Genomic DNA, 14723 nt, shown 5'->3' with positions numbered 1-14723 from the left:
CAAGACTTCCCTTCACTAAATCCGTGCTGGCTTTGTCTCAGCAGCCCATGCTTTTGTACGTTCTCCGTAATTTTATTCTTAATAATAGCCTCCACCATTTTTCCCGGCACCGACGTCAAACTCACCGGTTTATAATTTCCCGGATCTCCTCTGGAACCCTTTTTAAAAATCGGAGTTACATTGGCCACCCTCCAATCTTCCGGTATCACACCTGATTTTAGGGATAAATTGCATATTACTAACAGCAGCTCCACAAGTTCATTTTTCAGCTATATTAATACTCTGGGATGAATACCATCCGGACCCGGCGATTTACTACTTTTTAGTTTGCAGAACTGCCCCATTACATCCTCCAAGTTTACAGAGAAATCATTTAGTCTTTCCGACTCGTCCGCTTCAAATACCTTTTCCGGCACCGGTATCCCTCCAAAATCCTCCTCGGTGAAGACCGAAGCAAAGAATTCATTTAATTTCTCCGCTACAGCTTTGTCTTCCCTAATCGCCCCTTTAACACCACTGTCGTCCAGCAGCCCTACCGATTCTTTAGCCGGCTTTCTGCTTTTAATATACCTAAAAGAATTTTTGCTATGTGTTTTCGCTGCTATCGCTAACTTTTTTTCAAACTCCTCCTTAGCCCTCCTTACCTCCTTTTTGCATTTGGCTTGACATTCCTTATGCTTTATCTTATTGTCTTCCGTCGGTTCCCTTCTCCATTTTCTGAAGAATTGTTTTTTGGCTCTAATAGCTTCCTTTACCTTACCGTTTAGCCACGCCCGCTGATGTTTGGTCTTTTTTCCTCTTTTTCTAATACGCGGAATATATTTGTCCTGTACTTCTAGGATGGTGTTTTTGAACAGCATCCACGCCTGATTCAAGTTTTTTACCCTTTCAGCCGCTCCCCTCAGTCTTTTTTTCACCGTTCTCCTCATTTTATCGTAGTCTCCTTTTTTAAAGTTAAACGCTAGTGTATTTGATTTCCTGAGTTCACTTACTTCGTAGCCAATATCAAAACCGATCATATTATGATCACTGTTATTAAGCGGCCCTCGCACCGTTACCCCCCCCCGAACCAGATCATGAGCCCCACTAATGATTAAGTCTAGTATTTTCCCTTCTCTCGTCGGCTCCTGAACCAGCTGTTCCATGAAGCCGTCCTTGATTTCATCAAGAAATTTCACCTCCCTTGCGTGTACCGATGTTTCATTCACCCAGTCTATATCCGGATAATTGAAGTCACCCATTAATATTACATTGCCCTTTTTATTCGCTTCCCTAATTTCCCTTGTCATTGCCGCATCCGTCTGCTCGTCTTGGCCAGGCGGACGGTAGTACACTCCTATCACCATCCCTTTTCCATTTTCACGTGGAATTTTAATCCACAAGGATTCCAGTCGGGGTTTTGTCTCCTGCAATATTTGCAGCCTATCTGAGTCAAGGTTCTCATTTACATACAGCGCTACCCCTCCTCCAATCCTATCCACCCTATCGCTGCGATATAATTTGTAGCCCTGTATGACTGTGTCCCATTGGTTATCTTCCTTCCACCAGGTCTCAGAGATGCCTATGATATCCAGTTTTTCACTGTGCGCAATGTACTTCAGCTCTCCCATCTTATGCCTCAGGCTCCTGGCATTTGCGTATAGACATTTCAATGTATGCTTGTTGTTCTGATTATTATTACGTTTAATACGTAATAATAAGTAGATGCAGGATGCAAGGGGACAAGATGCAGAGGGGAGAGAAGAGACACTGGGTGGAAGTGAGGTCGAGAGAAGAGGGGAGATGATGAAGGGGGAGAGGATAGTGAAAGACTGGGAAATAACAGGAACAGCCAGAGTTAGGGAAAGAGATGGAAAGCTGTAGATAGATGTATTAAAAAAAAAAGGGGGAGAAATTGAAGACTGGATATTAAGAATAGATGAAATCTGTACCGAAAGGCAGAAAAATAAATGAAAGAAAATGATCAATGTTGCAGACAGACGTAATGGAGAAGGTGAAGAACAGACACTGAAAATTTACAAAAGGACAGTAATCCCTGTTAAGAGAGTTAAGAGAAGATAAGAAAGCAGAAATCAAGGACTGGGACCAACACAATTAGAAAAATTAAATGACCAGACAACAAAGATAGAAAAATAATTTTATTTTTAATTTAGGATAAAGTAGTGTAGTAGCTTTGTTAATCTACTATAGAGGTTAATAAATTTAAAAAATGGAAAATAATTAAACCTTTTTTTGGACTATCTTAAAAACATTTTTTACTAGCTTTCAGAGGACAAAACCTCGTTCCTCAAGAAAGGACAGTATACTATACTATTAAGTTAATCCAGTAAAAAGGTAGTACCTTATTTTTTTTGTTTCCGTTTCTTTTTTTTTTTTATACATTTATTTATTAAGGTTTTTTGAACAATTACATATTGACAACATCCTCATAACAATCATATGTCACATACAGAATGTGTAAACTTCAAAAACTGAAAGCGGTATCTCCCCCTTTCCTCCCCTCCCCCCTGTCCCTTACCACAATCCCCCCTCCCCCCTTGTTACCAGTGGAATATCCTAATATGAGGGTTGTGTCATTGCAGTCATAATCTTGGTATAATCAACCTAGGTGCATCCAAGTCTATCCCATTTTGTGATCGCCAGCCTCGATATTGTTCCCATTGCAAGTTAAATTTTGTTATTTGTCCCAATCGTATAGCTGTCATTTTGGACATTTGGTAGAGGTAGTCCATCTTGTGTATCACCTTTATCACTGGTGGAGCCAGCTGGCTTTTCCACGCTGATGCCAGTGTGATTTTCCCAGCTACCAGCCAGACTGCTGTAAGCCTGTGGACAGACAGCCGAACTCCTGGGGGTCTGATATGTAGCAGACAAATCTCCGGTTTAGTTGGGTATCTTACCCCAGTCACTATAGCAAATATGTCCAACAGTTCTGTCCAGTATGTTTGGATCTTAGGACAGGACCACCAGATGTGTAGCATATCCCCCACCATTGAACAGTTTCTCCAGCACTGTGCAGATCCCTGTCCATACATTTTTACCAGCCTCTGTGGTGTATAGTACCACTGATACAGTATTTTATAGCCATTTTCAATCATTGAACTAGATATGGAAACCCGCAGCAAGTGTCCCAGTGCCTTTTCCCATTGTGTGTAATCTATGGTAACCTGTAAATTTCGTTCCCATCGTTGTAGATAATATAGTATGGGTCCCTTGTCGTTAAGCAATGTAGCATATATGCGAGAGATACACCCCCTATGGCTTCCCACTCTCAGTGCTCTTTCTAGGGTCGTCTCTTCTATGAGTAATTCTGCTTTGGCTCTCTTGTTTATATAGTCTCTAATGCGAGTGTAGTGGAACAAATGTGATAGTGGTAACCCATAATCTTCTTGTAATTCTTCGAATGAGAATATCTGACCCTCATCCCATAGCTGGCCTAATGTGTTCAAACCTCTCTTCTCCCATTGTTTATATATTGAGTTATGCATCCCCAGCGGACACCCTGGGGCTGTTTTTATTGCCATTTGGTGGAAACAACAGCGATTAGGAAGATACTTCCCCCTTATGGCCAACCATGTCTGTAAAGGGTATTGCACCGCTAAGGGGGCTCTCTTGATATATGTCCGTAGTTGGCCCTTTGGTATCCATAGTAGAGAGCCCAGATTGTTTAGTCCCATCCAGTGTTGCTCTATTTGGAACCATGCTTTTACACTACCAGCGCTCCATCCCGCCAGCACACGCAACTGCGCCGCCTGATGGTATAAAGTAAAATTTGGTACCCCCATACCTCCCATCTTTTTGGACTGATACATTATAGTTGCTTTCACTCTGGGTGGTTTATGTTGCCATATGTATGCGAAGACCTTCTGTTTGAGTTGCCTAAAGAACCCCTTCGGCATTGGTAGGGGCAGCGCAAGAAACAAATATAACAATTTGGGTAGGATCATCATTTTTATCGCTGCCACTCGTCCCAGCCAAGATAATTCTAAGCCCTCCCATCTATCCAAATCTTCAAACAGTTCCCTGAGCTTCATGGGAAAGTTAGCTTTGGTATAAATCTGTCAATTTGGGTGTTAAGTGCACGCCCAAATATTTGAGGGATCTCGTGACCCATTTGACCGGGAATTGTTGTCGTATTGAAGTTTCCTCTCCCACTGTTAACCCCAGTCCTAAGGCTTCTGATTTGTCCATATTCACTCGGAACCCAGAGAGTTTACCATATCGAGTTAGTTCCTGTATTATCTGAGACATGGAGTTGCTCGGGTCGACTAAGGTTAGTAGGATATCATCGGCGAATAGCATGATTTTATGTGTTACACCCCCTATAGTGATACCATGTATATGTGGGTCCTGCCGAATATGCTGAGCTAATGGCTCCATTGTCAGAGCGAACAACAGCGGTGATAGAGCACAACCCTGACGTGTCCCACGTTCTAATGTTATCGGGTCTGAACTGTTCCCATTGATCCTCAGGGCAGCCATTGGTCTGGTGTAAATTAATTGAAGCCATGTTATGAAACGACCTGTGAATCCCATATGTTCTAGAACCTTGAACATGAAACCCCAGCTGACCCGATCGAACGCCTTTTCTGCATCCAAGGAGAGAAGCAACATGGATTGTCGGGTATTGCCTGCCTCGTGGATCAATTGGAGTGCCCTCCTTATGTTATCAGTTGCTTGTCTGCCTGTGATAAATCCCGTCTGGTCCTCCTGTACTAATTTCGGCATTAACTTTTGTAATCTCTTAGCTAGTATTTTGGTAAAGATTTTGTAATCAGAGCCAAGGAGGGATATTGGGCGATATGTTTCCGTTTCTTAATTTGAAATGTGATTAGAATGTGTCAATTTTGGAAATTTACACCTGCACTCTTTATATTTTGCACAGTACAGGAGGACATGCATCATTGCTTCTCTTTATCTAGTTGCATTGAAGCGTATTTTCAAAGCACTTAGACTTACAAAGTTCCATAGTAACCTATGGAATTTGTAAGTCTAAATGCTTTGAAAATGTGCCCCATTGTGTGTAGTGCCTGGCTTCTTGGGAGTTCAATTTCATTTTTGTGATTACTTAGAGTTGGGGGTTTCTGCATGTGTGAAAGAGATCAGGTATTCTTTCAGCACTGAATGTCTGAGTAGTATTAATCTGTAGTTATTATGTTTGTTTAGTTATTCAGTAGGTGCACTGATATTTTAGAACCCACTGCAGTGTTTACTGTGCTGGCTTTGGTATCCCTACCAGCAAAGGTATTATTTTTAACACACCAAGGGAGGGGGGAGAAATATGTTGCCCCTTCAGTCCACCTCTGGGCCTCCCCACCCCCAAAATTGGAGGGCTGGATACACCCCTGCAGCAGAAGGTAAGTCATATGTGTGACCACCAAATACCAGTATAATAAGGTTAGCAAAAATATATATATTTTTTTTTACTTTGTATTGATTTTATATATATATATATATATATATATATATATATATATATATACATACACACACACACATACGTACATACAGTGCAATCTGCTTAAGTGCAAGTGCCTGGGACCAAAAAAATACATGCAGTTAACCGGAGCATGCACTTAACCGTTGTGACCCAAAGAAGCTTGACATCTGATAAACATATGTACAGTACTGTTATTATACCTACAGTATACAGTCTCTGTTAACTGACGTTAGCCTTACTTAAAGTAATCAGTTATAGTCGTCTGTACACTATTGGGTCTGTGAGTTCCATAGACTACGTCTGCCACACGGTAAAAACTGTCATAGCACTGACATTCAGTGGCCTCCAGATAGGCCCGCACGGTGTTGAGATTCTCCAGCGCTCTTGCAAAAGTGACAGGAGGAGGTTGTTGAATTTCGTCAGCATGTGCCTCGCTGCTCATTTCATCATCTGTTTCATCATCAGCCGTTGTTGCCTACTTGTAGGAGCATATCTCGACATCAGTGCTGTCGTCAGCTGTTTGTAGATCGTAATCAACAGCTACGTTGTGATGAAACTCCTCTTCAGTAACACCGGCTGGGATGTCAATAACCTGCTCATCTGACGCATTTGCAACAGCTGCATCTGACTCGTCCCTCTCCACATTCTTAACAAAGCTTGCCCGCTTGTAGCAGTTCACAATGGTTGCCTGAGTAACATGATTCCAGGCTTCTTTCTGCATATGTAGGGAATCCAACAGTGATACATTACGAGCCAGTTCAACAGCACGTTTATCCTTGCCAGTCTGGTCATCCATAACGCTCATCAGACGACGTAGCACAAGAACCCAATAATGTTGTTTGAAATTGGCTATTATGCCATGATCCATAGGTTGGATCAGAAAGATAGTGTTTGGTGGCAGGAAGACCACCTTGACGTTAGACAGCCTGACATCATCCCTGTGTGCAGCACAATTATCACAAAGCAACAAAATCTGATGCTTTTGTGCCCGCATTCTAGTGTCTAACTTCTTTAGCCACTGCTTCCAAATTTCCCCAGTCATCCATGAATTTGCGTTAGCCTCGTATGACACAGGAAGTCGCTTAAGTTTCTTGAAGAAACGGGGCTGTTTGCTCTTTCCAATGACGAGGGGTTCCAACTTCTCACTCCCATCCATATTGCAGCAAAGGAGGATCGTCAGTCGGTCCTTCGACGTTTTACTTCCTGTAGTTTCGGCATGTTTGAATGCAAGTGTTCCATCAGGAATCGCTCGCCAGTAAAGACCGTTTTCATTAGCATTGAAAATGTCACAAGGTGCAAACTCGTTCAAGGTGGTAGGAAGAACTGAAACCCAATTTTCAGCACCAAAGTCATCAGCGTCTTGTTTCTCACCATGCTGTTTCTTGAATTTTATGTTGTTCCCCTCCTTCCATCTTTCCAACCATCCAACAGTGGCTTTGAATTCAGTTAGTCCAAGACTTTCAGCTAGCTGGTTAGCTTTCTCCATAAGCAGTGGACCACTGACAGGAAACTGTCTGCTCCTGACTCGAGAAAACCACCGAAGAAGAGCATCTTCTACCTCCTCAGCTTTTTCCGCCCTTTTACATTTCCTCTGTGGATTTGTATTGTTTTGCCAGTCTTCCAGAAGCTGATCTTTCTGCTTCAAGATAAGTGAAATTTGACTGGGATTGACACCATATTCTTTAGCAACAGATGCTTGACTTGTTTGTTTTCTAATTTTTTAAGAACTTCTATTCATTCAGCCAGTGTTAAAGTCTTACAGTTGCGCAAGGACGACGACTCCAGTGTACACTCTAACAACATTTTTTCGCTTATTCTGCCTGTGGTAAAGGGGCGGTAAATTTGAAATCTCATTGGTTGTCACGCGCCAATCGGCTTCCATATTCCGTGTGCACGCTTATGCGGAGTCTTTCCTGCAGAGGAGTGGTCTTAAACCATGCACATAAGCGATGAGACTGACTGTGTGAGAGAGAGAGAGTGAATGTGTGAGTGTGTGTGTGTGTGACAGAGAGAGAGTGAGACTGGGTGCAAGGGTGTCTGTGAGAGAGTGTGTGTGTGAGAATGAGACTGTGTGCCAGGGGCCCCCGCTCCCCCCTCCATCCTTCACAGTTCCAGGGTCCCCCATCCCTCCCTCCCTCCGAGTTCCAGGGTCGTCCCCCCTCTCTCCCTCCCTCCCTCCGAGTTCCAGGGTCGTCCCCTCCCTCCCTCCCAGTTCCAGGGTCCCCCCCTCCCTCCCTTCCAATTCCAGGCCCCCTTCTCTCCGAATTTTAAGTCATCTTGACTTACCCAGTCGGGGTTACGGCGGCTGGCAGCAGCGGTAAAAGGCGTGCAGGCTCGGCCCTTCTCTCTCTCTCTCTCTCTCTCTGAGCTCTGGTCCCGCCCTTGCGGAAACAGGAAATGAGGGCGGGACCAGAGCTCAGAGAGCGAGAAGGGCCGAGCCTGCACGCCTTTTACCGCTGCTGCCGGCCGCCATAACCCCGAATGGGTAAGTCAAGGTCAGCGTTGCTGGGCTAGTGAACTCGGAGGGGACTGCCGAACTGAGAGGGGGTGGTGGAGGGCTTAGAGGGGGGTCAGCGTTGCTGGGCTGCTGAACTTGGAGGGGAGTGCCGAACTGGGAGGGGGTGGCGGAGGGCTTGGAGGGGGGTCAGCATTGCTGGGGGTGGTGTGGCAGGCGCTGTGTGAGAGTGAGTGAGTATGTGTGAGAGTGTGAATGAGTACGCAGCCTTCCCTTCCCTGCGAGGGTAGGACAGTGAGAGCGAGTGCAATTACGAACCCAGGAACAGTACACGGCTTCACTGCCATGGAGTCAGCTTCAGAATGTTGGAGATGCGATTATATTAGATATATATTATATATATATATAGATATAGATAGATATAATTTAACGAACATAAGAATAGCCACACTGGGTCAGACCAATGGTCCATCTAGTCAGTATCCTGCTTCTAACAGTGGTCAATCCAGGTCACAAGTACCTAGCAGAAACCCAAATTATAGCAACATTCTTTGCTAACAATCCCAGGGAAGCAGTGGTTTCACCATGTCTGTCTCAAAAGCAGACTATGAACTTTTCCAAACCTTTTTAAAACCCAGATATGCTAACCGCTGTTACCATATCCTCCGGCAATGAGTTCTAGAGACTATTCGTTGAGTGAAAAAATATTTCCTCCTATTTGTTTTAAAAGTATTACCATGTAACTTCATTGGGTGTCCCCTAGTCTTTGCCCTTTCTAAAAGAATTAAAAAAAAAAAAAAAAAAAATCGATTCACTTCTACTCGTTCTAGAACACACAGGATTTTGTAGACCATGATCATATCTCCCCCTTAGCCATCTATTTTTCAAGCTGAAGAGCCCTAACCTCTTTAGCCTTTCCTCATAAAACAGACTTACGTGTAATAGAAACAATTACATAGTAAAAACAAAATCACACCACCATACATACATTTATAATCAGATCAGAAAATTGGCATATTAGCTATCTGAGCTTATGGATATATATATGGTTCTATGGTTTTATTTTAACTTAAACATCAAATTTTGGCAATTTTTACTCTGAAATGAGGATCCAACTCTGAGGCCCACTCAGAAAACTACTACGGACGGAGGCACACTAACAAGCAGTATGCATGCACATTAATGTGCATACGATGCAGAAATGAGTTCAGCACAGGAGTTAGCACACATGGTCAACATCGGCTCACAGCATATTAAAATGAATGCTAACTAGGCCATTAGCTATTCTGCCCCAATGCACATAGAAGATTTTAAGGCAAGCATAGTGCGAGAAATTTATTGCCAGGACTGAGGAGAAAGAGAAAAGTTAGTCACCCTTTTCATCAGGGCCTAATGGTTAGTGCAGCGGGTTGCGGACCTGGGGACCAGGTTCAATTCCCGCTGCTGCCTAACAGTCAGCAGTGGGTTGAGATCCTGGGGAACCAGGTTCAATTCCCTCTGCAGCTCTGCATGACCCTGGGCAAGTCACTTAGCCCTCCGTTGCCCCAGGTAAAATAATATACAAGATTGTGAGACCATTAGGGACAGTACCTGAAAAAGATATCTGTAAACCGCTTAAGTCTAGGCTGTATATAAATACTTAAATAAATAACAATAAATGCCTTCCACCCCCAGACCCCAATCCTCCCTAAAAATTCCCTCTCGTGTCTAGTGGCACCTGCGACCCTTCCCCCCCCCCCCCCCAGCAGAGTACCTTCAGGACATGGCAGTAGCAATGCTTACCTACTCCTGCCTCTGCACCATCTTTAAAAATGGCAGTGCCTGACCCCTTGCAGTGCATGTGTGCAGTAAGCGCTTCCATTTTTGAAGGGACACACAGAGCACGAGTAAATAGGCATCACTCCTGCCCCCTCTTGAATGTATGCAGGTAAGGTGGGGGGGGGAGGAAGGAAATCAGTAGTTCAACTCAGGTGGGGAAGAACTGTGGTGCCACTAGACCATAAGGAAATTTTGGGAGGAAGAGAAAAGGAGAGGTCAGAGGAAACTCCTCACATGGCAGCAGGCGTTGGGGGGGAAGGGGGGAGTTTGCCACCTTCCGGTCAGTATGTGAGCCAATCATCACTCACGCACTGAATGGAAGAGGCACATTTTACAATGAGCCGCAGATTACTGCCCCGATGTGCATTGTTTTATTCTGACAAGATGCACTTTTTAACATGGCATTCATTTGCATGCTCACTGATTACTGCATCTCAGCAGTAAATTTTTGTGGAAAACTCACATTAGAAATTGTGCTATCGACAGCTCTAATGCACAGCTTTCTGCATCGACCCCTCTCTCAGACCTATTAGAAACAAACAATGCAAGGTAAAGGAATCAGAAAAGTTGCCTTCCTAGGATTTCCTGACATTTTTTTTTATATATATAGCCATCAGAGATCCTTCTCAATAAAAGCTTGCAGAAAATCAACTGGTGGAACCAGTGGGGGGAGGCGGGGCTTGTGGTTGGGAGGTGGGCCTTGTTCTGGGCAGACTTCTACGGTCTGTGCCCTGAAAATGGCAGAAACAAATCAAGGTCAGGTATACATATAAAGTAGCACATATGAGTTTAAATTGTTGGGCAGACTAGATGGACCGTGCAGGTCTTTTTTCTGCCGTCATCTACTATGGTTTATACATTTGTCACTCTCTGCTGTATGGTATTTATCTTACCAGGCTGTTGGCCCCACACCCAACTCTCTATTATCGTTTTGGCCTTATGAGCAGTCACTGGTGTTTCCTCTTCATCTTTCTTCTCTTTTTCATTTTGATCTTCTCTCTTTGATCCAATTTGGCATTCAGTGCCTTCGTCTACAGAATTGAAAATGGATTCTTAGACTGTAATTAAATCTACCACCATCTCTTTAAAACATTTGTGTTCCAAATGAAAACATGTTTATTTACTTTGTCCTCAGGAAAATAATGGTACTAACAATCTCTTCTGAAAAAGTTACTACAGGATAATAATGATCATGCAGACCTAAACACACCAAAAAATTCCAATCCAAAGAATATTTTTATATCTATAATTTAGATTCCCAAACCAGCACACATTAAAACAAGTAACAGGAAAGGAATAAACTGATGTACTGAGCACAACTGGGTGAACTTTCCTGAGTCTCAGGAACCTGCATTAACAATACACCCCCATCTCCTCCTCTACTCTTGGATTATTTCAAGAGCAACAACGAAAAATTATGTCTTACTTGATAATGTTCTTTCCTTTAGACACAGTAGATGAATCCAGAGACTTGTGGGTTGTAAACATTTACCAGCAAGTGGAGATACTGCAATTGCACTGTCTTATAGGATGGAATGATCAGTCAGTATTTCTCGTACCAAAGAAGAAAGAAACTGACATAACATTTCTCTTTCCCGACAGGGAAAGTGATAAATCCAGAACTGTCAACATGAAAACTGATGAACCATACCATCTAAATGGAAAAACAAAATGCAGGAAAACCGGACCAACTGAGAGAACCCGATGCAAAAATGCAGGTTACAGGTAGGATCCTGGATTCATCTGCTGCCCGATGCAAAAATGCAGGTTACAGGTAGGATCCTGGATTCAACTGCTGCCCGATGCAAAAATGCAGGTTACAGGTAGGATCCTGGATTCAACTGCTGCAATTAAAGGAAAGAAAATTATCAGGTAACATATAATTTTTCGTTCCTTAGCAACAGCAGCAAATAAATCCAGAGACTTGTGGCACGTACCAAAGCAGTCCGTAAGTAAGGAAACACTGCTACACCGAAAGGAGGCCCCACATGACTGAAAAAGGCAGCAAGGAAGACCAAGACACTACTCTAGAGGATTCCTCCAGGAAAACCGACGGGCTTCATATAGGAAGACGTGCCAGCCCAAGACTATGCACCCCAAATCCGTCCACCTGAGAAGGGAGAGCCACCAGTCCAGACCTGGACGAGAACACCTCCCAATCCCAGCAATCCTGCATGGCCTCAGAGGAAGCAGTACACACGAGAAGGTCTGAGCAGAACCCGAAGCCACTAGGAAACCAAAGGGTCTTGCTGAGCAGACCTAAAAGTGCCGAAGGACAAGGTGCATGTCAATGCAGGAAAAGGAAACAAAGCCAAAAAATACCTGAGGAAGAAGGGCTGTATTGAAACCACCAACCTTTCAGCAGAAGGAACTTGGAGGAACCCAAAAGGACAAAACCTGGCATACTGAGACCCTGCATGAAGAGAACCTGGCTCTTGAAGAACCCCAGGTTACCTTGAGTGACAACACCCGTTATGGGGAAAACGAGGGCAAGACTGCCCCAACCGGAAAGAATGTGTAGATGCAGGAAGATGCAGTGCCTTGAGTGGCCAACCTTTTTTTTTTTTTTCAATAATTTTCAATATATACATCTTATTAAAGAAGCATGCAAACAATTGCAATAATCAAAAACAGAAAAATTTACATTCTTGAGATAAACTAGTCATCTCATTAAAGAAAATAATATATTCAAATATCGACCTCAATATTGGAAATACCTAAATAGATCCACGATACAAAATACAATTTAACCATAGGAAATAATATTAATCAGACGGTTACACTCCCCGAAAACATTCTCTATCTATCATCCAGTGTCCATATGGGACCTCAAACTTTAACAATAACATTCTCAGCTTCCTTGGAACTTAAAAAGCCCTCGAGTTGTTTTAGCTCAGTAAATTGATAACTATTCTGATGATAAATAAAGCGGCAAATACAAGGAAATTTAAGGGTAAACGTTGCCCCTAGATTTAATGTTCTTTGACGTAGAGCCAAAAAGGCTTGCGAGATCCGGAAAACTTTGGAGCCAAAATACATCGAGTCTAGAAGTTTAAAGAATAACTTCAATACCATCTCCCTATCTATTTCAAGAGAAAATGTTACCACTGCTGTTGTCCACTGAGTAACTATTTCTAAGGAAGACTCCAGGAAAGATGTCAGGTTCAGTCCTCCATCCACAACAGCATGATCACCTCCAGGTTTAGATGGTATTAAAGTCTGGAGATAAGTTACCCTTGTTATGGGTGGGAGAGATTCGCCCCGCATCCCTAGAGCTTCCCGCAAATATCTTTTAACCATTGTAGTCGCTGAAAGAATAGGAGATCTGGGGAAGTTGACAAACCGCAAATTAAGTCTTCTCTGCTGATTTTCAAGGTATTTCATTTTCTTTGTAATAAAGTTGCTATCCTTAATCGTGGTTTTATTCAAGTTCTCCAGCTTCAGAATTTTATCTTCAAGCAATTTCATTTCCGACAACTGTCGGGCATTAATTTGTTCCTGGATCAATAGGGCTTTCAACAAAGTTTTTATTTCACCTGCACTTTTCAGTAAAACCGACTGCAACGAAGAATGCATTGAAAAAGTTAGGTCCCATAGTGCATCAATAGTCACTACGGCAGGTTTCACCATTTCAATATTAATCTCAGGAAGGTGAGTTGGAGATCAATTTTAAACCGTCTCTCATCGGTAGAGAGAAATTTTTTAAACTCTGTCCTACCAGATCTTCTTCCTCCCCCACGCGTTCAGTTGGGCTCCCTTCTTCGAGGGTCCTCTCCATTTCAGGCATGGGACCCCACGAATCACAAACCACTCGCTCACTTCCTGGTTGAGGTGGTGCCGCATGGGCGTCGGGGCTTCACTGCTGACCGAGTTGTTGGAAGCCGGTCGGATAGCAGGAGAAGATGTCAAACGGGGTCCCAGAGATACTCCGAAGCTTTCCAGCGTCGTCTGCCTCGAGAGGGGGGTACCAGTAGGTAACAGGAGCCTCCCTCACCTTTCCCCTCCGCTTCCCCATTATATGGGAAATTCAGACTCCTCTTTCGGTTCTACGAAGGTAAGTTTCAGAGCGCATCTGAGGCAGCATCTTAGTTCAGCGCCATCTTGGATCCTCCGAAGTGGCCAACCTTTTAAAAAAGGCCACTAAAATAAAACAGTAAGCTCTAAACGGGAGCTGAACCAGTCACCGGTACCAGCTGTACTTGCCGCTGAATGGGGTAACCACAGCCATCAACGGGCTGCGCTTGCTCAAGAGTTGCCGGGTCAATGCCCGACACCCGGCCTACAAGGGATCCGCTCAACAGGACAGACCAGCTACATATCTAACAACCCAGGAGACAGTTGGCTGTCGCATTTCTGACGGAATCCAAACCCGGTGCCTCCAGTCAACTGACGCTCAAGCAGCAGCCAAACTGCAGAGGAGACCTCCAAATTGTCCGCGGAAGGCAGTACTGCTCCACCAGCGAAGATTGAGATGGGTTTAGAGGTTCCCAGAGGGGAGAAATTCCACAGATGAAAAGGAACCTAAAAAGAAGCCCAAAATGAAGCCTGGCTCTTGCGCCCAGAATGCACACATTCCAGATCTCTGGACTTTAGAGGGAAAGAATAATCTGGCGGATGCAAACCTGGGAGTAGGAGCATCAGGAAGAAATTCCAAGAGTTGAGGTGGAAACAACTGATTCCCAGTGAAGGGACTACCAAGCAAAGGACAGAAAAAATAAAACAGCAGTTATCATGGAGGAAACTAGCAGACCCTCGATAGGCAGGGCCTGAAACCAACCAACCGGGTGGAATGGCAGAACCTGCAAACCTCCGACAGAATGCGAACACCACTATCCTGCTCCTGGAAAACAACCACGGAAAGCGGACAGGCTGAATGCCAGGTGCAGAAAATAATAATGTACAGCAAGGACTGCAAAGCCCAACAAGCACCATGCGACGGTGACAAAGAAGAAGGAGGTAAGCAAAAACGCTGTCCTGAGAATCAGTAGAGCTGCTACACTCCTTGCTGCA

General features: G+C 43.9%; 1 protein-coding gene across 1 annotated transcript in view; it reads right to left on the bottom strand.

Moving 5' to 3' along the window:
- Positions 1–14723, bottom strand: part of HERC2 (HECT and RLD domain containing E3 ubiquitin protein ligase 2) — a 921269-nt gene that overhangs the window by 863900 nt on the left and 42646 nt on the right. Inside the window, 1 exon segment of the mRNA XM_030201308.1 lies at positions 10607–10744. Coding sequence (XP_030057168.1) covers positions 10607–10744 — 138 coding nt within the window.

Source organism: Microcaecilia unicolor, chromosome 4, assembly GCF_901765095.1.
Source record: "Microcaecilia unicolor chromosome 4, aMicUni1.1, whole genome shotgun sequence".
Classification (NCBI taxonomy): domain Eukaryota; kingdom Metazoa; phylum Chordata; class Amphibia; order Gymnophiona; family Siphonopidae; genus Microcaecilia; species Microcaecilia unicolor.
The sequence above is the reverse complement of the archived record's forward strand: the minus strand, read 5'-3'. Positions and strand labels throughout refer to the sequence as shown.